General features: G+C 39.0%; 1 protein-coding gene across 1 annotated transcript in view; it reads left to right on the top strand.

Moving 5' to 3' along the window:
- The window catches only part of naaladl2 (N-acetylated alpha-linked acidic dipeptidase like 2), a 171,319-nt gene that overhangs the window by 141,521 nt on the left and 5,906 nt on the right, over positions 1-23,892 (top strand). The window contains exons 12-13 of the mRNA XM_079483974.1: positions 15,244-15,337; positions 18,399-18,597. Of these exons, the coding sequence (XP_079340100.1) occupies positions 15,244-15,337; positions 18,399-18,597 (293 nt within the window). The remainder of the gene's footprint in view (positions 1-15,243; positions 15,338-18,398; positions 18,598-23,892) is intronic.

The raw sequence follows: 23,892 nt of genomic DNA on the forward strand, positions 1-23,892 counted from the left end.
AAATTAGTTTATAGTGAAAACTTCCATAATGTTGACGTTTGATTGCGACTGAAACGAATGAGACACACAAGATGTAGTCAAACTTTTGCTTTCCATTAAAGCCGATGTCTTGTAGAAAAAAATGAGATATTAAAGAGATCTGATGGCAGGCAGGTTTGTGTAGTCTGTCAGTTATGAGGGAAATATGAAGTGTGTTACACTTGCCTCCGGTCCCATTTGTTTCTTGGTTTAAAATTAGTTCTACATCAATCGGAGGCATAATTTTTCAAGTTGACATGATTTTTATCATTTATTCATAATATGTGTGTATTGTATTTAAATATGTTGTAAGGTAAGTATTCTTTGATAAATACGAATGAACCGTTCATACTGTTATTCATAACTTTGTCATGTGTGTTATAGAGATTTATTCTCCCAATGTTCTATACCCACTTTTATTGCCTACTATAACCTCCAGGGGGTGTCTCGTATAAATATGTCCTACTTTCCAAGTTTGTAGTCACATTGGCCCTATAATGATGCTGTAAGGGTTGCCATTTTCTGCCTGTGTGCTCTCTGTGACCATAAAGTCAGCATTAATGTACGTTGATGCCTCTTGAGGGTTTCTTTTACATCACATGACCTGTAGTCTACAGCAGACTGCTGTTCCAGTACTCTTTAGCATTCAACCGAAATAACACATGTGGACATTGTTAACTTGGTGATCCAGATTTCTTAGGGAAAGTAAACTTGCAGAGCCCCCTGATGCCAGTTTAAATGGGTGGAGGCAGACGTGAATTGATGGGGTGCGAGAGTCGGGTCTCTTGCTGTCTGATGGTCTCTAGCACACTTAAAATCCCCAGGTTCCTCTCTAAGGCCAGCGTCATTGTATCGACGGTGTCACACTTCCGTACACCTGCAGGTCCCATAGGACATCCTGCCCAGGCCGAACTCTCTTTTTCTGCATGCTGAGGCGTCTTGGGAGTTCTGTCAGCGCTGCTTGTAACGTTCCCTGCTCATTTTTCAACCCCATCTTTACAACCACAGCTGGGGCAGGTTGACGGGAGGACAGAGGCTGAGCTGTGCGGGGTGTGTTTGAGTCAGTTCCACTCAGCCTGGCACGGCACCCTGGCATCGATCATTTGAGCCGCAGATACGAGCACACTCCATCACCCTTAGGGGTTGCATCCGGCATACCAACTCCCTGGGGTCCGGAGCCTCCGTTTCTACTTTCTAGTGTACTCCTTTAAAGTCTACATCTGAAGCCACCTATTGCCTTAATGTGAAGTTTGGCCATGTTTTAGTTTTTTTTTATAAAATATTTTTGCTGCACTAAGAATAAATCGTTTAGCATCTTTATTTCTAAGCTTGTAGTTAGTATGCAAAGATAACTTAATATATACGGTTGTTTAATATTTTGGGCAACTGATCGTTTATTTTTATTAAAACTCGCAACTAAACTTGACAGCCTCAACCTCAAGCTTGGTGACCCCTGTGCAAATGACACCATCAGAGGCTAAATGTGCATTTACTGTAATGAGAAGCTGTCATGATTGGACAATTCAATGGAATTTGACTAAAGACATATGAAGAAAGCACACTGAACCGTACTGTAATTGATAGCTCATATACAGTGGGTACAGAAAGTATTCAGACCCCCTTAAATTTTACACTCTTTGTTATATTGCAGCCATTTGCAAAAAACATTTAAATTCATTTTTTCTCATTAATGTACACACAGCACCCCTTATTGACAGAAAAACACAGAATTGTTGACATTTTTGCAGATTTATAAAAAAAGCTGAAATATAACATGGTCCTAAGTATTCAGACCCTTTGCTCAGTATTTAGTAGAAGCACCCTTTTGATCTAATCCAGCATGAGTCTTTTTGGGAAAGATGCAACAAGTTTTTCAGACCTGGATTTGGGGATCCTCTACTATTCCTCCTTGCAGATCATCTCCAGTTCTGTCAGGTTGGATAGTAAACATTGGTGGACAGCCATTTTCAGGTCTCTCCAGAGATGCTCAATTGGGATTAAGTCACGGCTCTGGCTGGGCCATTCAAGAACAGTCACAGAGTTCTTGTGAAGCCACTCCTTCATTATTTTAGCTGTGTGCTTAGGGTCATTGTCTTGTTGGAAGGGGAACCTTCGGCCCAGTCTGAGGTCTTGAGGACTCTGGAGAAGGTTTTCGTCCAGGATATCCCTGTACTTGGCCGCATTCATCTTTCCCTCGATTGCAACCAGTCGTCCTGTCCCTGCAGCTGAAAAATACCCCCACAGCATGCTTCAGTGTTGGGACTGTATTGGACAGGTGATGAGCAGTGCCTGGTTTTCTCCACACATGCTGCTTAGAATTAAGGCCAAAAAGTTATATCTTGGTCTCATCAGACCAGAGAATCTTATTTCTCACCATCTTGGAGGCCATCATGCGGGCTTTCATTTGTCTTGTACTTAGGAGAGGCTTCGTCGGGTCACTCTGCCATAAAGTTCCGACTGGTGGAGGGCTGCAGTGATGGTTGACTTTCTACAACTTTCTCCCATCTCCCGACAGCATCTCTGGAGCTCAGCCACAGTGATCTTTGTTTTTCTTTACCTCTCTCACCAAGGCTCTCCGGACAGCCAGCTGGAGGAAGGGTTCTGGTCATCCCAAACGTCTTCCATTTAAGGATTATGGAGGCCACTGTGCTCTTAGGAACCTTAAGTTCAGTAGAAATGTTTTTGTAACCTTGAACAGATCTGTGCCTTGCCACAATTCTGTTTACGAGCTCTTCAGGCATTTCCTTTGACCTCATGATTCTCATTTGCTCTGACATGCACTGTGAGCTGTAAGGTCTTATATAGACAGGTGTGTGGCTTTCCTAATAAAGTCCAATCAGTATAATCAAACACAGCTGGACTCAAATGAAGGTGTAGAAACATCTCAAGGATGATCAGAAGAAATGGACAGCACCTGAGTTAAATATATGAGTGTCACAGCAAAGGGTCTGAATACTTAGGACCATGTTATATTTCAGTTTTTCTTTTTTAATAAATCTGCAAAAATGTCAACAATTCTGTGTTTTTCTGTCAATATGGGTTGCTGTGTGTACATTAATGAGAAAATGTTTTTAGCAAATGGCTGCAATATAACAAAGAGTGAAAATGTAAGGGGGTCTGAATACTTTCCGTACCCACTGTCTGTGTGCCATGCATGATGTCGCCCCAGATTGTGATGTTTTGTACTGTTGTAGAGTTTACCACAAAGTACAGCAAGCAATGGAGCGTTGGCAAGATTGTAAATGTGTATGTGTAAAAAGTGTTTTTAGGCAGCTATCAACTCTTAGAACGTACATGAGAGATGGAGTCATCGCACCCCGAGATTCTTTTAAAATTAACCTGCCATGCATCGCCTGCCCTGGGAATCACCCAGCCAGAAACTGTGGTAAAGTGGGAAGCCTGAGAAAACAGGAGCTGCCAACTCGAGAGACTGTGAGGTTGAGAGCAGCTGCTGGTGGTGATTGAATGTCCCAGGACAGCCATTGTTATGTGTCAGATGGAAACAGTGGTGGCGGAGAAGAGTGAAAGGTCTGTATTGTTCTCTGACAGCCTGAGTGACGCTAGCCGGCCAGGAGAAGAAGCGTGAACGGAAGATTCTGCCAGCTCTGCTTACATGGCACTGAAGGGGCAGGAATCTGCTGACGGACTCCGTGGGGAACGTCTACCTGAGAAGCATCTCAATTTGCTTTCCTTATAGTCTTTGCTCTTGAGTCAAGTCATCTTTTTGGGTTGATTAAAGGGCAACCAGACATCCACGTCAGGAGACCATTGGATAAATGAGAGCAAGGCCGTAGTGGACGAGTGTGGGTATTTCCTTTCAGAAATTGCGGTGGGATATTATTGTTCCGTGTCCATCAGTGCCAATGTAATGGCTTGGGAGCATCGGCTGTCCATTGTTGGAAATCACCCTCATTTGAGTTCTTAATGTTTTAGCATTTTAATTGCTTAAATGGACCATCTGCTCTATGCAGTTGTATTAATATGAATTCACCATTTGGAGGATAAAGGATTGCACAAGAATTGCCTGAGAAAGCTCCCTTTTTCCTCATATGAGGTCTGAAATGATAAGATACCACTAATTTCCCGGAAACTACTGGCTTTGGCATATCTTAAAGAATTAGACTCATAAATGACTTTTAAAGTGAACTTGAATTAAATGCACTATTGAGGATGCTGGGATTTTAAAACATAAGAACAAAGCCCAATATCGGCATTAAAAAATCGGAATTAGCAAGCCTTAAACAGCCAAACTGCAGGATACAAATATTTATTCCTCCTCTAGATTTTAAATCAGAGGGAAAAGTATTTGCTCTTGTTTAAAGTCTCTGCACTTGTTTGTGTCCCTCTGTGTGTGTAATAAGCAGAATGTACCACCGTTGTGCACCCACCTAATGCGCATATAGGCTTTAGACTAGGTTTGAGTTGATCTACGACGCAGTCTATTTTCAGTTCCTCAAATAGCAACGCACCAGCAATGCGCGTAAACACAGCCCATGGCCACACAACTGGGCGCAAATGCATTTGCTATTTAAACAAAATGCGACACAGGACTGGAAAATGGGCTGAAACTAGCAAAAACACTTGCGCATTGCACCGGGTATATGATAGGGCCCACTGTGTTTATAACAGATGTGACTTTTGTCCATTTGGGAGGTTAGATGATGAAGCAATGGAAGCTTCCAAACACTGCTTCGATGACAGAAAATATCCGTTCTTTTCATGATCTGGTTGTTTAGTGACATGTTTTCTTTAAAACCATGTTCAAAGCAACACTAAAGTTTGAATCCAAAGCAAAACATATGTATTAAACCACCACTCAATGCAAGCTTTGTGCCACAGCTGTTCTAAACTAACAGTTTTGGGGGATTAGCAAAACCGTGTTTCTGTAGTGATAACTCCAACGGTATGTGTAAGCTCTTTAGTCACAGTAGTTAAGTCGTAGTAAAAGTTTATGTTTAAAACACAACCATAAGTAGATTACTGGTAACCTGCTGCAAAACATTTTACAGTGAGGTTATTTGCCTGACAAATTACAATATTTTTTAAACAAAATATATATTTATTTGTATATAATATTATTTGTACAATAATATTTGTTTCTGCTCTTATGACAGGTGGGCTAACAAATTTTGTCAAGCATTTCTTACAGTATTTGCAGTAAATGCACAATGAAGTATGATGTAAATGTACTATGAATTATGATGTAAACCCATAGAAGACAAAAATCACAGAGAACAGAAACGTATGTGCTTTTGCAGATATACAAGAGTCTAGTTAAAACTCAAAGCATTTCAGTGTGACCTCCAACATTTCAAAATGATCTGGTCTATGCCGTCCACAATTTAATAGTTCTACACCTTTACACCAACACTGGAGAGAGAGAGAGAGAGCGAGAGAGCGAGAGAGCGAGAGAGCGAGAGAGCGAGAGAGCGAGAGAGCGAGAGAGCGAGAGAGCGAGAGAGCGAGAGAGCGAGAGAGCGAGAGAGCGAGAGAGCGAGAGATGTAAGCTCCTTAAAAGTTGCATGCTGCCAAATAATCTAAGGTGATTAAATGATGAAAAAGTTTTTTATATTTTGTAAACTGTTCCTTTTAAATAAAACATTTACTTTTATGTACATTAAGTTTTGTAGGAGCAGCATCTGAACATAGAGATTTTCCACAATTGCCATTTAGATTTTTTCACATTGTTGTTTGGCAAAATATGCAGATTATTAATTTTAAATTTCCTTCAGGCTGTTTAAATAACATCTGATCAGTTAATGACATCTTAGTGAGCACTGGACATTAAGTCATTTAGCAGACACTTTTATCCAAAGCGATTCACAAAGAGTGAGCAATAAGCGATACGTCATACATGAGCAATAATACAATAGGTGCTAATACAAAGTTACTAGTTTCAACAAAAGATAGATCACTACCTGTTGAGAGAAAGAGAGAGGGTTAGTGTACATAATCTTTTTTTCATTTGTCTGTCAAGTATTCACAGAAGAGATTGGTTCTTGAAGAGAAGAGGCTCTTGATGGGGTGTAGGAGTGTACGATAGTGTAGTGTGAAAGTATGCCGGTGCAGATCTATTGATAGTCCTGTAGGCAAGCATCAGTGACGTGAATCTGTTACGGGCCTCAACCGGTAGCCAGTGGAGAGAGATGAAAACGGGTGTCACATGAGACCTTTTAGGCTGTTGGAAGACGAGGCGTGCTGCTGCGTTTTGAACCAGCTGGAGTGGTTTGTGGAGAGAGCAGCGGGTGTGGCGGAGTCCTCTGGACGAATCCATGTCTCGGTAAGACCTAGCATGTTAATGTCAGACTGGCCAGCAAAAGCATGGATGAAGGCAGTCTTGTTCATAGCTGACTGGTAGTTCCAGAAACCCACAGAGACAGTCAGAGGTGAAGAAGTGGAGGTGTGAATGGGACACGCGTGAGAGTGAGCGTGTCGTGCCTTGCGTCTTTGGCGAGAGTGGAGTACAGGAATAAACTGGAAACACATGATATTTGTATACAAGGAAATTAAAGCAAAGTTAAATTGAATATACTAAAGTGCCTTGCTGGTGACCTTGCTGGGTGGAGTCACGCGGGTAGAGTTGTCTTCACACAAGAGGGCTGCCCACGAGGGCTGACGCTTAACTCGCCAGCGCAGAGGCACTGCTTAAGTATGTTTTGAGATTAGCGCGAACAGAATGAAGTTGAACATGCCTTCTTGATTGGCAAAACAAAGCCTGAATGATTTGCATGGGCCACAGATCAAACAGCAATCAACTAGCTCTTTGCTTATAAGTGAAAAACTATATGTCTATAGCTGTAACGTGCCGCTAACGGCAACTTAATGTGACTTCAGTAACACAGTACCCAAACGTAAGAAAAAACGCTAACACCTTATCACTCAGTCAACGAGTAATTTAATAAACAAGCTCAAATAATCGTAACTAACAACAGGCAACAGTCCAGATCAACACGTAAAACAAGGTAACAGGGTAAATAGCAGACTTACGCAATACGGCAGACTTCTGATGACTATTCGCTTCACATCATTCAGTTTCACACTGCTGTTTTCCAAACAGACAGAGCACAAGACCCAGTCGACTATTCTGGTGTTTCCTCTTAACATAAAACAGAGCTGCTCTCATGGAGAACATTTGTAAATGGCATTTTTGTCTCAATAGTTTGAATCACAGATTGTAAATTTCACACTTGAATTGCCTTTTGCATTTTCCAATACATTCAAAGAAACTGTTGGCCTGCAGGTAAGGTGGATCTTTCTAAAAAAAACTACAGTACTATCCACCCACACCACATGCCGGCGCCGAACTTTTCAATTATGTGACTAAACTAATCATAATAATCTGTTTTACAAGAAAACACCTTTTTACACCCTGTTACGCAAGGTTATTTTGTCTAACAGCAGGTAAAAGTGATGAATTGAGAAAAAAAAAGTGTATAATAAATTAATGAGCAGCAAAACCAGATATATTTTTACTGTATCTCTCCAAACAAGGCCAGAAATCTGAACTGAACTGTGTGACTGGTTTCCTCCACCTGATCTGCCTCACCGCTGGCAGCACATCAGGAGGGGTTTAGCGCCGCCTAATACATAACATGACGAGACGTCAAGGAGCAATTTTCCCAGACACTTCTGGGTTTAAGTCAGTGTTTAGACGGAGCTCTCCCAGCGAATCACCTGGCTAACACAATTGGCTTCTCATTGTACAAGAGCTGACGAGAGTGTCGTTTGACACACATTGTACTGGGGATGTGTAATTTGTCCACAGAGCGAAGGCTGTCCGAGAATCAGTTGCGTGTTCAGTGGTTCGTCCCAAGCGTGGTGAACATTCACGCCTCATCCATCACTGCTGGTGATTAAACAGAAGTCTGTACTTTTGAGGCAGTTTTTGCTGAAAGGTTGAAAAGTTGAAATCGAGGCAACATGACATCTGGGAGCCAGCCTGGCACATTTTTGAGAACAAATTTTCTGAGTAGGTTTATGTCTAGGCTGCTCCCATTTTTGTGGAGGTTTTTTCATTGTGCTTTGACATTCAACGTGTGGTTTATGGGTTCTAAATTATTTTGATGTAGTCTGAATATGTGTCAAAATTGCCTACATATGAAATATGAAGTCTCCCCATAAAAAAAGAGAAACATCACACACGCTATCAATGATATGTCATGGAGAGAAAATGTTACTTCTGCAGAGCCAGAAAGACCCAGTGTCAGGAACGAGAGAGAGAGAGAAATAGAGAAATAAAGACTCAATTGCAGGTTTACACAGTTTATTGAAACGGCAAGGCAATAGAGCAGCACTTCGACAGACACCCAGGAGTTATAAGGTGGAAAGGAAGACCAGGCTGATGAGTGTGATGACCAATGGAAGACAAAAGTCGTCAATGCTGACTGCGAGGCCAACTGGGAAACCTGGTGTACGCAGCGCCAGCAGAGGTGGAGTAATGGACTTCTGATCAGGAGCAGTGCATCACGGTCAACGCTGGTGATGGCAAAAGAGTGTTTAGCAGATCTGGGATGCAAAAGCAGAGCGAGGTGAGGTGGCAAGGCTTGCCTGTGCTAGAAGGCATGCGGACCTTTGCTTAACTGGGGAAACTGGAGGCCAGGGTCAGTGAGGTGAGGCTGGAGGGCAAACCGGAAAACAAAAGAAAAGGGGGAAAAACCGGGCGACGAGTCTAGACGAGCTGACATTTCTTTACAGCAGTTTCACCTGTATTTTGAATTTTGCACTGCATTGCATTGTGTTTTAGGGTTTCTAGGTATACAATTACCAGCATATTGTTCTTTTATGGTGTATGCATACAAAGTATTGCTATAATATTGTTCAAATACTTTACTATTGTTAAAATATTGAAATATTGTCATAAAGTCTTAGCATGTACAGTTAATTAAACTTAAGTGATCATAACTCACCTGGTGTCACCTGTCTCTTCCCTGAATAACTACAAGATAAATGTGGCAAAACCTTAGAACATTTTCCATTATAGTGATTCACCGTTTATGTGGTAAATCTTAAAAACTTGGAGGATAAATTTAAAGTGACATTTCATCATTTAGATAACAATTCAAACAAAACCAAGCAGTGATGTTGTACAGTCCTGTTGTACAACATTAATTTTATTGGTGATGACAGGCAAGTTCAGATTCAGCGCTGTTTACAAGAATATATTCAGGGAACCTGACTTGACCTTCATTCTGAGTATTTCTGTTTCATATTCATTTTTAACTTCTAGTTGTGTTTTTAATGAAACCACATGGTAGAGCGTCTCATATTTTTCAGGATTAATATTTTTTTTCCTTGCGTGAACAATTTCTGTGCGCTGAAACTCTTTGAAGTAAGCCAACTTTTTCTTTTATACAGATTTCGTTCTGCAGTCTTGTTTTTAACGTTTGTGTTAGTCTTTTCTGAGATGGACCCTGCAGTGTTTTTTGTTTTGTTTAGTTTTTGGAAGTCCCACAAAAGCCAATTAAGAGCATCTGATGTGCATCTATAATGAAGCAATGTCATTTGAAGTTGTTAGGAAACAAATGCAAATCTCAGATGCAGTCATGGGTGTACACTATACATGTACTCCACGAGGGAAATGTTTTCTCGCTGCCTTTACAGCTTTGAGGCATGCACATTTTCTGAGAACATCAGTGATTAAATATTAACACATCATAACACCAAGCCAGCTAATCGGTGCATTTGTAACAAAACATAAATTTGAGTTGTGATTTTTTTGTTTAATGGTTATCACGTTTATCTGTTCTACCCTGTTGTAAACCTAGCTTCACGTGGATCATGTGGAACTCTTACACACAGAGCCAAACCATGATTTTACTGCTGTCTTTTTTTTAGTGGCCTTTAGCAGATTCTGGTTTTAAAAGCCTGCTGTGCCTTTTATTCACCTCTTTCAGCATTTAGAGGCATTAACCCGCCTGTGGTTGTGACCCAGCTCTGTGTCATCTGTCCTGCAGGCTTCAGTTTGGTCTTTCTGTTCCAAGACTCACCTTAAAGTCTGCGGTGTACTATGTGTGTGTCTCAGAAAGCACAGCTGGTGTTTTATCCTTTTTCTTCAAATTCCTTTCAGAGAAGAGAGAAATGAGAGACGTTGAATTGCATAAAACCCACCACCTTTTCTGAAACTTGACAGAACAGCCATCACGGCATTCAGCACAGGTTTTTATTCTGTCAAAGCTCTTTTCCGCCATCACTTTACTGTACAGTTTTATTTATGAAAGCTGAAAGGAAGATTGGTAAAATGCATGTGTAAATTAAGTTATTAATGTAATTCATTGTTTTGTACAGTACTATATTAAAATAATAATTATTAAATATTATTAAATAAATGTATAAAATACTGTTATCAGTTAATACCACATAACAAATCTATAAAAACGTTAACTTTAAACTGTAAAAATGTATCCACTCAGAACATTAATATATTTTATTATTCACGTTCCCTCATCATGTTTACCCGATCAAAATCATCATATCCATCATATCTGTTATCAACATTGTTGTAGAATCCACACCAGTCACAGATCATGCTGGAACCAAATTTGGTCAATTCTTGTATGTAAGTGATAATGTACAGGTAGCCGGTTGTTATCGCAGAAACAATCCCAGACAGTGTGATCAGGGCTTATTTCACGATAACATCCGGCTGCTTGTACATCCTCCTGCTTATTACGGCTACTTGCCACATGAGAAAAAAACTGGACTTAAAATGTGAAAAAGCTCATTTTTACCGAATGCAGACCTTCCGTGAGGAGTTTTCCCTCATAGTTTTGGTTTTAGAAAAAGAAAGTTAGAAACGACGATCAAACAGGCAAATTGGTTAAATAATTAGAAAATACATGTATGATGCCATATGTGTTATTAAGAGACATATTAATAATACATTTTTGTGTAATATTAAGCTGTCCCTCTTAAAATGATTTGCAGCATCCGGGTTAGAGGATGTTATTAGTTTTGAATGGCTTGGAATGTCGTGACTGGCCAATGCATATAATGCATTTCTATACATGTCATCCGAGTTTATTTTAGTGGTACCCATTAAACATATTCAAAGCTCTAATTAGTGTTTAATAATCAAAAATGTGCCTGCGGAAATGGGAAACTGCCAGCTTGTAAGTTTAAGTGAAACTTTGCAAGCAGGAAGCTTATTTGGTCACAGCATCTGGCAGATGTATGTCTTGAATGAATCTACCCCATTACACTAAACACACACACACATACACATTTGAGCATTCCTTGTTTTTGATAAATGATTTTAGCATCATGTCCTATAGCTGAGCCAGAACAGAGATGCCAGTCTCACTCTCGCCAAAGACGCCTTTAGTTGATCACACGTTCTGCTCCTTCAGTCAGTTAGTTTGTGAGCTCAAATGTTGACTTTATAGTTGCAATATTATACAGTATTATTGTACATTACCATATAATAGTTGCTTTTCAGTGCAATTATGTTGTTATTAGGCATCTTTACATCCTTCATGTTTAACTATTTATGTATTTATTTTGGTTAACACTTTGCATTCACTACCATCTGGAATCTTAATGGGAGAAGCAGAAGGTGGCTCGATGAGAGATTCCTCTTTCCTGAAACATTGCAGGAATAAATGTGACTGACAGTGGTCATTAAGGCAATGATTCATGAAGCAGCATGTGGTCAGCTGTGAGTTTGAGGACCTTAGTGCTGTGCGGCCGCATTACACTCTCATCTTCAAGAGTAACGGGAGTTTGAAGTGTCAGGAGAAAGTTTTCTAAGTGTGAACAGCTCTAGAAGCATCTGTCATTGTAGATGTTTGCTCTCTGAGCCAAAGTATTTATTTTCTTCTTGTTTGTTATTGTAAGGAATGTGCGTTTAAAGTGATGCCTCTCTTTTGTAAGCTGCAGTTATAGGACACAGTGGAATGTTTTTCGGTTGAATAGAAGTGCGCTGAATTTCTTTCCATTGATTGCATTACATTCATAGCTGGATTTTTGAGGGTTGAGCTTTTACCATAAAAGAACCTTTGACTGATTTCATAACCTTGAGATGTCCTACATCCAATTGTGAATTTAATTAATATAATGTATTGCCTTTCGGTGCCGTCTAGTGCTATTAAACAAAATGCACATTACATTCACCATGAGATTACCGACTGATCGGTACAAGCTAATTTGATCTTGATTTTTACTAGACCTTCTGTCGGCTAAATAAATAGTGCCCGTTGTTTTTCACCATCAAGATTTTTTTATGTTTATGTACTCAACCACCAAACAGTAAAACTATCAAAGTAATCTATATGGCTTCCGAAGCTATATATACATCATCATGTCGACAGTGTCATTCCTCCACGCATGGATTATCTTTGTCTTTAGTCTACACTACGGTTTTATTTATATTTGTGGTTTCCGCTCTTCCGTTGTACCTTGATCAGGTTGTCAAATCTGATCCAAATCCCACTGCACATGTTCATGTCCAAATTACAGTCACATCATACTTGACCCAATTGCTAATGCTCAGCCCACTAACAACATACAGTATCACAGGAGGTAAATCTCCTCAGTCTGGTGTTGGGTCCGCGTACAGGCCTGTCTGTGGATCAGTGTTCGGCATCTGACTATACAATGGTAGTCAAAAGTGCCCCAGAATTTTTTGCTGTCCTACATTCTTCAAAATGTCTTCTTTTGTGTTCAACAGAACAAAACAAATGATTGAGTAATTTTTTCCTACTGTGGTAGTCAACGGGGGGCGAAACTTGTCTGTTTTATAAGCATTCTTCCAAATATCTTTCTCTGTGTTCATCAGAACAAAGACATTTAAACAGACTCGAATGTGAGTAAATGATAGAAGAATTTTTGATTTTGGGTGATGTTGTAAGCACGCCACCTCATCCGACCACGCCCCGAGATCGTCACCCCTTTCCGTTTATCTCCGTTCTCAATCCCGGACTTTTGAAGACTACATTACCCATCAGGCACCACGCACTTCACCCGCCATCTTTGATTACACATTCGGCACACCTGTTCACTGTTTGATTGTCACACTATTTAAGTTGGACATTTTCACCTAGGACTTCTTTGAGCGTTGTTGTATCCTGTTGTTTTGTTCTGTGGATTACCTAATTCTGTGTTTTTGAACCCGACCTCCTGACGATACCTTTCCGTGAAAGAAGTAACTTATCTCTGTTATTACCTGAAGGACCTCTGTTGATACTTACCTGATGATGGTTTCCAAAGATACTTACTGGATAACTTCTGAAAATACTGACCAGTTATTATTTCCAAAGACATTTGAAAAGAGACATTTATTAATAAATAATTCAAGAATCTTACCTGCTGGCGTCCTCATTCCTCTTACCACCTGGTCTTGTTACAGATGTATCCCTTTAACACACATGTACACTAACAGCTTTTATAAATGCTGGAAGACAAGTGGCTGTCAAAGAAAAAAAATTGAGAACTGATACATGCACGGATAATCTGTTACCATTTTGTTGATATATAGTTTTGTTTTTAAAAGAATTTCAGATTTCCTGTTCACATGTACGTCTTTCATCCGTTGGCAACAGTTGAAACTAAGATGGTCTTCTCTTTCATGTGTGTTATTGATCACTACTATTCATCAGTAAGTGATGCAAGAGAACTAAAGAGTAACCTCAGCAATGAGACCATAAATGCAATTTTATTTTTTCAGTTTAGTCGCATTAATACTCGACTGAAAATAAATGCTGAAATAACTGCATATACCAATTGAGTAGAATTTAAAGGTCCAGTTTAAGAAACTTAGCGGTATCTAGCGGTGAGGTTGCAAATTGCAACCAACGACTCACCCTTCCATTTCAAAGCACCGTCGGAGGCTGACACAGCAAAAAGATGTCATTATATTGTTGCTTTGTCGAAGAAGATAACCTATTTACGGTCTGTAGAGCAGTTTGTCCGTTTAGGGCTACTGTTGCAACAACATGGTGAATTGCAAGGAGACCCGCGGTGTATGTGGATAGAAACAGCTCATTCTAAGGTAATAAAAACATAACGCTTCATTACAGTATGTAAGCCTTAATATTCCTCTGAAGAAATAGCTATATTATATTGTTTTTCTGATTCTCCCAAAAATTACAACTTGAACCTTTAAGAGTTAGGTTAGAAACTGATATGAAGTAGACAACAATAGGACAAGAAAACTGTTTATTTAACAATTGTGTTTTATTGACAGTTAAATTAAGTTATGTGTTGAGCTGTTATGTGGAAAGTTTGGCATGTGTTCCTGTTTTTCTCCTTCTCCCCATCATTTCCTATTTTATGTGTACTAGCCATAAATAAGTGACATAAATGCTTAAAGTGATAAAACAATATTTACAGTATTGTATATACACCTGACCTCAGTGTACACTGTAGACTGTACTGCTGCGTAAGAAAGATCCAAAGCTCTCGTGGGAGGCCCTGGGGCTGAATCATTTAAGCAGGATCAACGGTCACACACTCAATCCTCCTTTGGGGCAATTGTTACTGTGCCCTCTCTCAGGTCATGGTTTCGCCCCTCCCCGGAGCGAGATCACACCAGAAAACTGTGTTTTTCACAGGAGTCAGAAGAGGCCAGGCAAACAAAACACTTACAGTATTATAAAGTCAAGAAAAGTTCACACTGTGCAGTTCCTGTCCTGGCCAACAACCTCATGCAGAACTTGAAAGCCCCTCAGATGAATCAATAATGTTTGATCAGCGATATCAGGGAAAGAAGGGGAAAAAGCAGATGGCAGACTGTGGCATTTCCAGGGAACTGTGGGTAAAGGAAGGTCTTAGCACTGATCTCACGATTGCGTGATTTCGGTCACTCAAGGTATACAGATACAGAGCAGCTTGCATTAAGTAGCTAGAGAACCAAACTAGAAAACAAAAAAGCAAAGAAAATGCTTTGGGAAGACAACAAGATGAAATGCAACTACCTTAGGCCTAGCATCCTGACAGAGCACAAAGCATTATGAGAGCACTTACTGCATGAACAAATCCATTATTCAAAATGAAGGTGTGTTGTACAGCCCATTGTGGCAAAAAATGTTCAGCTTTGTCAACAAGCGTGCCAAAGAATGAAGGTTACTGTGCTTTAAATGAAAGTGTTTCTGTTGAAAACATTTGTTTTTGAGCAACCATTGACGATAACCTTGTCTCTGGGTTTTTCATGGCCTTCAGTGTTACAGAAGAAATAGCAGAATGGACATGGCTGAATTTAATGGAATGTTTTGTTTTGTTTTGTCAACGCAGATAACAGCTGAGGCTATCCTGAGACTCGCTACCGATCCTGTTCTTCCATTTTACCCTTTGGATATTGCTCTGGATGTTCAGAACAAGCTCAAAGGTAAGTGTCCTCTTTAGATTGATACTAAAAGTGATAGTTTAACCAAAAATGGTAAGGTCTGTCATCATTTACTCACCCTCTTGTCATTTCAAGCCTTTATGAATTTCTACTGCAAATCACAAAATATATTTTGAAAATTTGTACCTAACAACAGCAGTACCCATAAACTTCAATTGCATAGACACAAAACTAATGCAAGTCAATGGGTGCCACCGTGGTTCAGCTACCAACTTTCTTCAAAATATCTTCTGTTGTTCTCTCCGGAAGAAAGAATGTTGGCTGTAAGTTTGTGAGTCTGTTTGAGGGTGTAACTCAACGTTACAGCTCGGATCAACTCTGTGTCAATCCCTCCCATACCCATAAAGATGAGTTATAGAGCGATCTTGAGTTTGGGGCATGTATTGATCTTTCCTTCACACGCTGAGAGAATGACCTTGATTTCTGCATTTGTAAAATTCTAATTTGCAAGTCACTTCTTGGGCTCAACCTGTGCTCAGATCAAATGGGATTTCGCTTCGAAACTGATCGGCCATCAGTCTAGCGCATTTCCCAAAGAGACCGAACCCTAGAGGGCTAGACAAGGGCGGAATGTTCTCGTGAGAGGCAATCGTTTATACTTTTCTCTTGATCATAGTTTGGAAACCCTAGGGTAGTAATGAGCTTTTGGCAAGCTTTCATTTCTAAATGTTCTCTGTATTTTCAAAGCCTCTCTGAATGGTATTTCAGAGCTTCAAATAGCATTAAATGATTACACAGTGACTTCCAGGTATACCCAGTTGTCACCTTTTATTCTGCGGATCGAGCAGGAGACGCTTTGAGTATTATCCCGTTTCCTTTTGTATTTAAAAATTCATGAAGACACAAAACAGAACAGGTGAGAAATGTAATTGGCACATAATCCTGCCATATGCAGACAAACTGCAAAGCCGGTGATGCAGCGCACTTTTGATATTTCATCAGACGATCTTTTGTTTTACTGCTTCGCTATGGTCGTGTAGAAAGGCAAGAAAGGGCGGCTGCCGGTGTGTACACCGTATCATCCACAAAGGCTTAGTGAAGTAACTTTGCTGTCACGTTTGGCAATGGAAATTGTCCCAAACACGTCTCATTTCACACGCTTGAGTGTTGGCGATTGGCAAGCCCAGCTGTTTGCTGACAGATATCTCACGGTGTGATGTATGTTCTGTGTAATTTGAAGTTTGAATAGATAAGATTCAGACAGAGGGAATGAAGTCTACTCAAAATGTCACTGTTAGGGTAAAACCTGTTTGCTGCCAGAACCGTGACACTCTGCTCACTCTCTTTGTCAGGTAAATGCAAGGTGAAGCAGACACTGATGTACAGTTTGAAGATTTGATGGGTTGATATTGAGGGTCTCTGTTTGGTATCTAGACTTTTCAATGTTCAGGAGTATCTGAAAGATCTGGGCCGGCCCAAGCCTTTACGGGGCCCAAAGCAGAATTTTATCCCCCTGTAACCCCAATACAATCGACATTTTCAATGTTTGATTATTTGCATGCACACTTTAAACCTAACACACCCAATTCTATTAGTTGTAGCTGTGTTAAACAGCTCATTGATGTATTTTAGTGTGACTCAGCACAGTGGGGAATGAAGTGAAGACATCTGAAAGTTACTCACTACAACAAGTTATAATTTTAGATAATGTATATAGCTTAAATAATGTAAATTGGAAAACATTTTCTGTTCTAAAGATCATGCAATGTTAATTTTAAGCTTTTTTGTGGAGTTAAATCAACCCATTCATTGAAAAGATCCGACTAAAAATAATTTCCTCAGAAACTAGACATGACTGCTTCTCTCATGAACTGTTTTAATGCATCAATGACAACTTAAAAATGTCATGCCAATAATCTTTTCATCACACACAGTCTTATGACTTCAGAATGCACTGAATGCATTTTTGTCATTTTTGAGCTTGATAGCTCTAGTCTTCACAGTAAAATAATATCCAATATATTCAAAAAAAATTGTTTTGTGTTCCACACACAAAAATACAGGTTTGGAATGTCATGAGGGTGAATATAATGACAGAATTTTCATTTTTAGGTGATGTATTCCTTTCACATTTGCTTTTCTATAGTAGATATATGCCGCGTATCCTCGTGTAAACACTTTGGCACAAACACACACACACACTTACATGGGAACACAGGAGTGATATATATGTGATATGCTAAGATTTCTTCATTTGTAAAAATCTAAACCTCTGTTGGGTTCATGACAGCTTCACCGGGCTTTCTCCCGTCTCTGTCACAATGAGTGACGAATAAAAGCAGTCTCACTGCAGAGAGAAAGACAGAGAGAGAGAGTTTTTAAGTTTGTGGCATAGAAAAGTTTCTCTCTCTTTCTATCACTCTGTGTTAACATAGATTTTTGTGTGTCCTCCAGGGTTAAACTGAGTTCATTTTCTCCAATGATACCCAAAGCTCGGGGGCACATTTATCATTTTCAAGGCCCCGAGCTAAGTTTAGATTTGAGCTTTCAGACACAGATAGAAATCAAATCTTGTTTTGAGTCATTGGTTAGCTTTTGTTTCTGGCAGATGTAGACACGTCAGCGTTTTGTCTTTATTCAGTCTACTGAGTTGCTGTTAAATTCTAGACTGTTTAATTTTGAGGGAAGGTGCTCTGCTTGAAATCTGAGGTTTGCTTTTAAGCTGTCAAAGCTGTTGCTGCTAACAACAAGCAAAGTCAATCACTGTGTCAAGGAGTTGTGTTAAAGACTATTAGGCCCATGAAGTGAAATTGTATTAATGGCTTATTTGAGTGACAGATAGGTGTGGTCAATCGTTTCTGCGATGCATTAAGCTCAGTTTGGCCAGCTGTGCTATGCCAGCTAAAAATTTTCAATAATATGAATTAGGATGAATTAGTGTCTCCATAGAGAGCAGTGTAAAAAAATAATTTAGTGTTTGCCTTGACATCTTTTCTTTTTGAACAATAGTCTTGTACCAAATTGAGACCTAACCTTACTTTCTTTTAAAGGAAATTCAGGAAGTATATTCAAGAAATTAAAATTCTGTCCTTTTTATATTCAGATGACCCTATGAGCCAGCAGGACCTGGTGACTGTGGCCGCCTCGCTGAGGGAGAGCTCAGCCTTTTTCCAATCTGAGATCATGCGTCCTGCCAATGACCCCAAAGAGAGAGATCCGGCCCACGTACGCATGCTCAACGACGTCCTTCGAGATCTAGAAAAAAGCTTCCTTATACCAAACCCACCGCCTGGCTTGTACAGGTAACACTGATAATCAAGTGTGTAACTCCATGAGTGTTGCTACTAAAAGTTTGATGAGTCCACACCTGTCTTTAATACCAAGTATGATATGTTCATGAGTCTTTACGGTTCAAAGGAAGCAAAAAAAAGTTTAATATTAAGATTTATTATTATCACAGTTTATTCGCTGGTGAATCTGTGTTTACTGTCTGCTAGTGTAGTCTGTTTTCTTTGCTGAGAGCTCTCTCATGAGGTGTCGCTTTTTAAACTGGTATTGGGTACGTTAGCCTGTGTTGGATTTTATGATTAGATTGGGAGGCTGTGTCGGTCGTCCATTATTCCGTTGAAGAGCACAAACACGCAGCACGCCGATCATAATGCATATGTGTAATAAGGATTTGTATTTGTATTGGATGTTATTTTGGTGATAACTGTCTTCCTGTGCGGTTCGGCTTGTTGTGTTTCAAATCTGGAGCATTGTAAATGTATCATGTGGTAAGTGTGATGGTATAATGATGTATGCGCACTTCTATAGGAAAGCACAGTTAGTTAATATAATCTTAAGTGTGTGGATTTAGGGGGGGGGCAACACTTGCCATTTATTTGTTGAAATACTTTCAAGTAAAGGGGTTGCCAAATACCTGATATGGCTGTTTCTACCTGTTCTTATACAGATTGAACTAAAAATGCTTAACTTTGTGTTACAAAGATGCTATCATGTGACAAATTATTTACTTATGTCTTGTTTTTACCTTAACATTGATATCATTTGCACACAAACTTTATCAAATAGATAGTTTAAAAATGAAAGCAAAATGCATTGTCAATTTCTTGAACAATTAAATGGTCTTCATAAAAATCCTGATGTGGCATTTTAAACATAAAATAACAAATTTACCTTTAGGTCTTGAGTTCATAAAAAATAAAAGCTCATAAAGATTAATTATCATTGTGAAAGAACATAATTATCACAAGGTGATAATAGGAGTCTATAGAAATTTATTGGCCTGTAGTCCCGTGATTCCCCTAAGGGAGATTTGTGGGTCGATTGGCTGAAGTAACCATTATTTAGCCATTGTGCTGATGTCATCACTTTGTGCCCTCTCAGAGAGAAGAGTTGGCCCAAGAGAATTCTTGCATGATTTAATAATAGGTTGTGTGCAGTCACATGGTTTTTATGACGCGTAATTTTCCTCCATAGGAATTCACTATCACAAACACAAACTACCTATGTTTAACGGCCTGAACAAAAACAATGTATGCACAAATTTCTGTCAAACCTTCTTTTTAATAAATACTAGCTTCCGTTAAAAGAATGAGCGCTTATTAAATGGAGATGATGACATATCTTTCATATTAAGCGTTTCTTCCCCATAGAAGTCCATTATAAAGAAACAGCTCAACATATAAAAACAACAACCAAGGAAAACCTAAATAAATACATTTGTTTATCACTGATATCCATCATAAACACGGTAACAGAAAAGTTGTATGTTCTCACTTTGTCGCTGCCTTGAGCCAAGTTATGTAGTTTCTTTATAATGAACTTTAATGAGTAACAAGCTTAACGTGATACTATTATTATTCCTGGAATAAGTGCTTGTTCTTTTTAACAGTAGCAAGTGATTATTACAATTAAGGGTTAATAGAAATTAGTTTTTAAGTGGTCGTTGTTTCGGTATGTTAAGCTGTTTTCATTATTATGGACTTATATGGCCTATATTTTTCACTTTATCCATTTAATCAGGATTCGATCTCTGTAGCCTCATGACAGGCATCTTGAGCAATACATTTGTGCTAACCTGGTCGTTATTTGGGTAGTTAAACCTTGTTAAGCATTTTAGAAAGTTGTCCGGCTTGGCTCATCCCAACCACAGATTCAGGTTTACAATCCACTTTTATCTCAGTTTCTCTGTCAATACTCGCATTTTCCCTTTTCATGAACATCAACTTTTGCTACACAACAAACACCTTTCATTGTTTGATTGTTTTTGACGGTTCAAATCGATGCTAAACACAGGTATTTTTAGTTTGTTATAGAGAATTCCTATGGAGAAAAACACATCATACCCTACATCGTCACGCGTACACAACCTATACACACCCATCTTTAAGTGTATTATATTAGCTTATAAGCGTCTAAAGGACAGTCTTTCTTCAAATTCACTGGGCCAAAAAAGCCTGTCACAAAGTCTATATCACAAAGTGAGCGACAGTATTCCAGAGGTATTCTCTGCATTCTATAACTGTAACAAAAACTGACGGATTGACGATGCCACACGAAAAGCTGAATTAACTGTGTTTTTAATGTAAGGTGAACAGAGTCAGCTGGGCTTGTGATCAGAAGGTTGCCGGTTCGAATCTCAGTGCAAGCAGGTCATGACTGAAGTGCCCTTGAGCAAGGCACCTTACTCCTGATTGCAGTAATGTGCCACTGTAGAAAAAAAACTACTTGTAAGTCGCTTTGGATAAAAGCGTCTGCCAAATGAATAATTGTAAATGTAAATGTATACTAACAACAGGTAACATCCACAGGAAAGTAAATAACTACAGGTAACATCCAAAGGAAAGTAAATAACTACATGTAACATCCACAGTAGAGTAAATAACTACAGGTAACATCCACTGGAAAGTAAATAACTACAGGTAACATCCAGAGGAAAATAAATAACTACAGGTAACATCAACAGGATAGTCAATAACTACAGTTAACATCCACAGGAAAGTAATTAACTACAGGTAACATCCACAGGAAAGTAAATAACTACAGGTAACATCAACAGGAAAGTCAATAACTACAGGTAACATCCACAGGAAAGTAAATAACTACAGGTAACATCCACAGGAAAGTAAATAACTACACATAACATCCACAGGAAAGTATATAATACAAGTCACATCCATAGGAATATATGGTCTGAAATTAAAGGTCCAGTAAAAGGGAGTACATGAGTTGAAAACACGGGATAAACTGGCAGGGGAACACAAGGGGACAGACAGGACTGTGACAATAACCTTCTCAAGGAAGGAGATTTAGATTTCAAAACTATGGGGCTTTGGTTGGAATTATGCGATAAATACTATTGCAGGTACACTTACACACACATACAGTACTTCAGCTTCTAGAGAAGAGAGTTAAATCCCCCGAACGACTGTGATTCCGTTCTCAGATCAGCAGAATAAAGCGGGAAGCTTCAGCCAATGTCCTCACACGTTCCCTCTCAACAGCAGGGATTTAGAGTTGTGCCTCTATTGTTGATGAGGTCCAGCTGGATCCATAATGGAGTGGCTAGACGTTTTAGCAACACAACATCCATTCAAAATGGAAGCCGCTCCCTCGTTCTGTAACTCCGATTATTTCGCCCCTTTGTGTTTGGGTGAATGCTAGTTTGATCATCCATCGACCTGCGGGGACCGTTTGCCGCATTCCTGCTTTGACAAAACCTCTCCTCGTGGCACTGTCTGCTGCGTCTGCTGGATTTGTTAATCTGGACTGAAGGAGGGCTCTGTTATTATCACAGCCACATGCAATTGTAATCAGTAGCAATCAGTCCTGGAGTGTTTTTTATTAAATTTACAGAAGAGGAAAGGAACAGATGAAACGCAGAGAGCCCCGTCAGGGTACCTGCTCATTATCTCTCTTTGGGTTCTGGCCCACGAAAATTAAATCCCATTGATTTTCACTTTTTCACCCCCTGTGTTGTATACACATGATTCCTTGTTTAATAATCAGTTTCATCCAACGCATTGGCATTATATAATAGGAAATGGATTAGGAAGAGAGGGAAATTGCAGTTGTTCACTGCTCACAGATAAGATGTTTCGCTTCATTAAATAGCTCTCTGAAATACTGGGTTTTCATTGGTCAAGCAATGAGCGGTAAGATCCATCCATTTATTTTTCAAAGCTGCTCATCCTTTCCATGGTTGAGGAAGGGCTGGTGTATATGCCTCTTGGGAAACAGATAGCTCAAAATCAACTAAATATCCAAGTTTAAATCCAGTAAATCTGAGTAACTCAAATATTACTATTAGAATCCACCAAAAATATTAAGTGTATTTTAAATGTATAATTTGTTATTAAATATTAAATAAATCATTAAATAAACTTAATATTTGTTAATATATGTTTTAATAATTTATTTCATATGTCCCACTCAAACAAATCACTTAATTGTCCAGTGTGTAATTTTTGGGATGATCTATTTATAGAAATGCAATATAGTATATAGTACCATCAACTATTGTTGGCACCCTTGGTAAATATCAGTAAAGAAGGCTTTAAAAATACATCTCCTTTGATCTTTTATTAAATAAATTCATTAAAGTAAAACAATTTGAAGTGGGGAACATTATTATTACAATATATAACATTATTTTAAAAAATTATCTTTAACACTGATCACAATTATTGGCACCTTTAAAAATTCTTATTAGTAAAATATCTTCCAAATTTATTTCCATTGGTATTTACATTTTCTTAGCACACCAAGGTGACTAGAAACATGATGTTGTCCAGTCATGACTTCTTGTTTCACAGGAGAATAAATTTTAGTAACACAAAGCCCAAACCCCATAAAAAAAAGAGTATAGTTATGATGTGCAAAATAGTTCTGTTGAGCTACACAAAATACAAAATGGCTTTCAGGAAATAGTTAAAACAATTCAAAATCTAATTTCCACCATCAGGGCAATGATCAAGACGTTTGAATGGACTGGAGATGTTGAACATCTGCTTGAAACAGGATGTGTGTCTATATTGTCTCAATGCACAGCGAGGAGAAGAATTTGAGTGGCCAAAGACTCTTCAAAGAGCACAGATGAAACATTTCAGTATTCAGTTGAATTTTGGGGTCAGAAAGAATTTAATAAAATTGACTTTAAAGTTCTTTTAATCACTTATAAAGCCTTAAAGGGTTTAGCCCCTACCTACCTAACAGAGCTTCTATCATACTACAACCCATCACGCTCTCTAAGATCTCAAAACGCAGGACTTTTGATAATACCTAGAATAACTAAATCCACCAAAGGGGGTCGAGCTTTCTCATATGTAGCACCTAAACTCTGGAACAGCCTCCCTGATATTATTCGAGGATCAGACACACTCGCCCAATTTAAATCTAGATTAAAAACGCATCTTTTCAGCCAAGCATTCACTTAATGCAAATATGCTAAATAAACCACCAGGAGATGCTGACATTAGATATTATTTTATTAGAATAATTGGATTTATTATATAAAACACCATGTAGTGTGTTTTACCCTTTCTTGGGTTTTTCGTTTTTCCCCTGTAAAGCTGCTTTGGAACAATGCAAAT

The sequence above is a fragment of the Barbatula barbatula genome, assembly GCF_947034865.1.
Source record: "Barbatula barbatula genome assembly, chromosome: 20".
In the NCBI taxonomy this organism is placed as follows: Eukaryota; Metazoa; Chordata; class Actinopteri; order Cypriniformes; family Nemacheilidae; genus Barbatula; species Barbatula barbatula.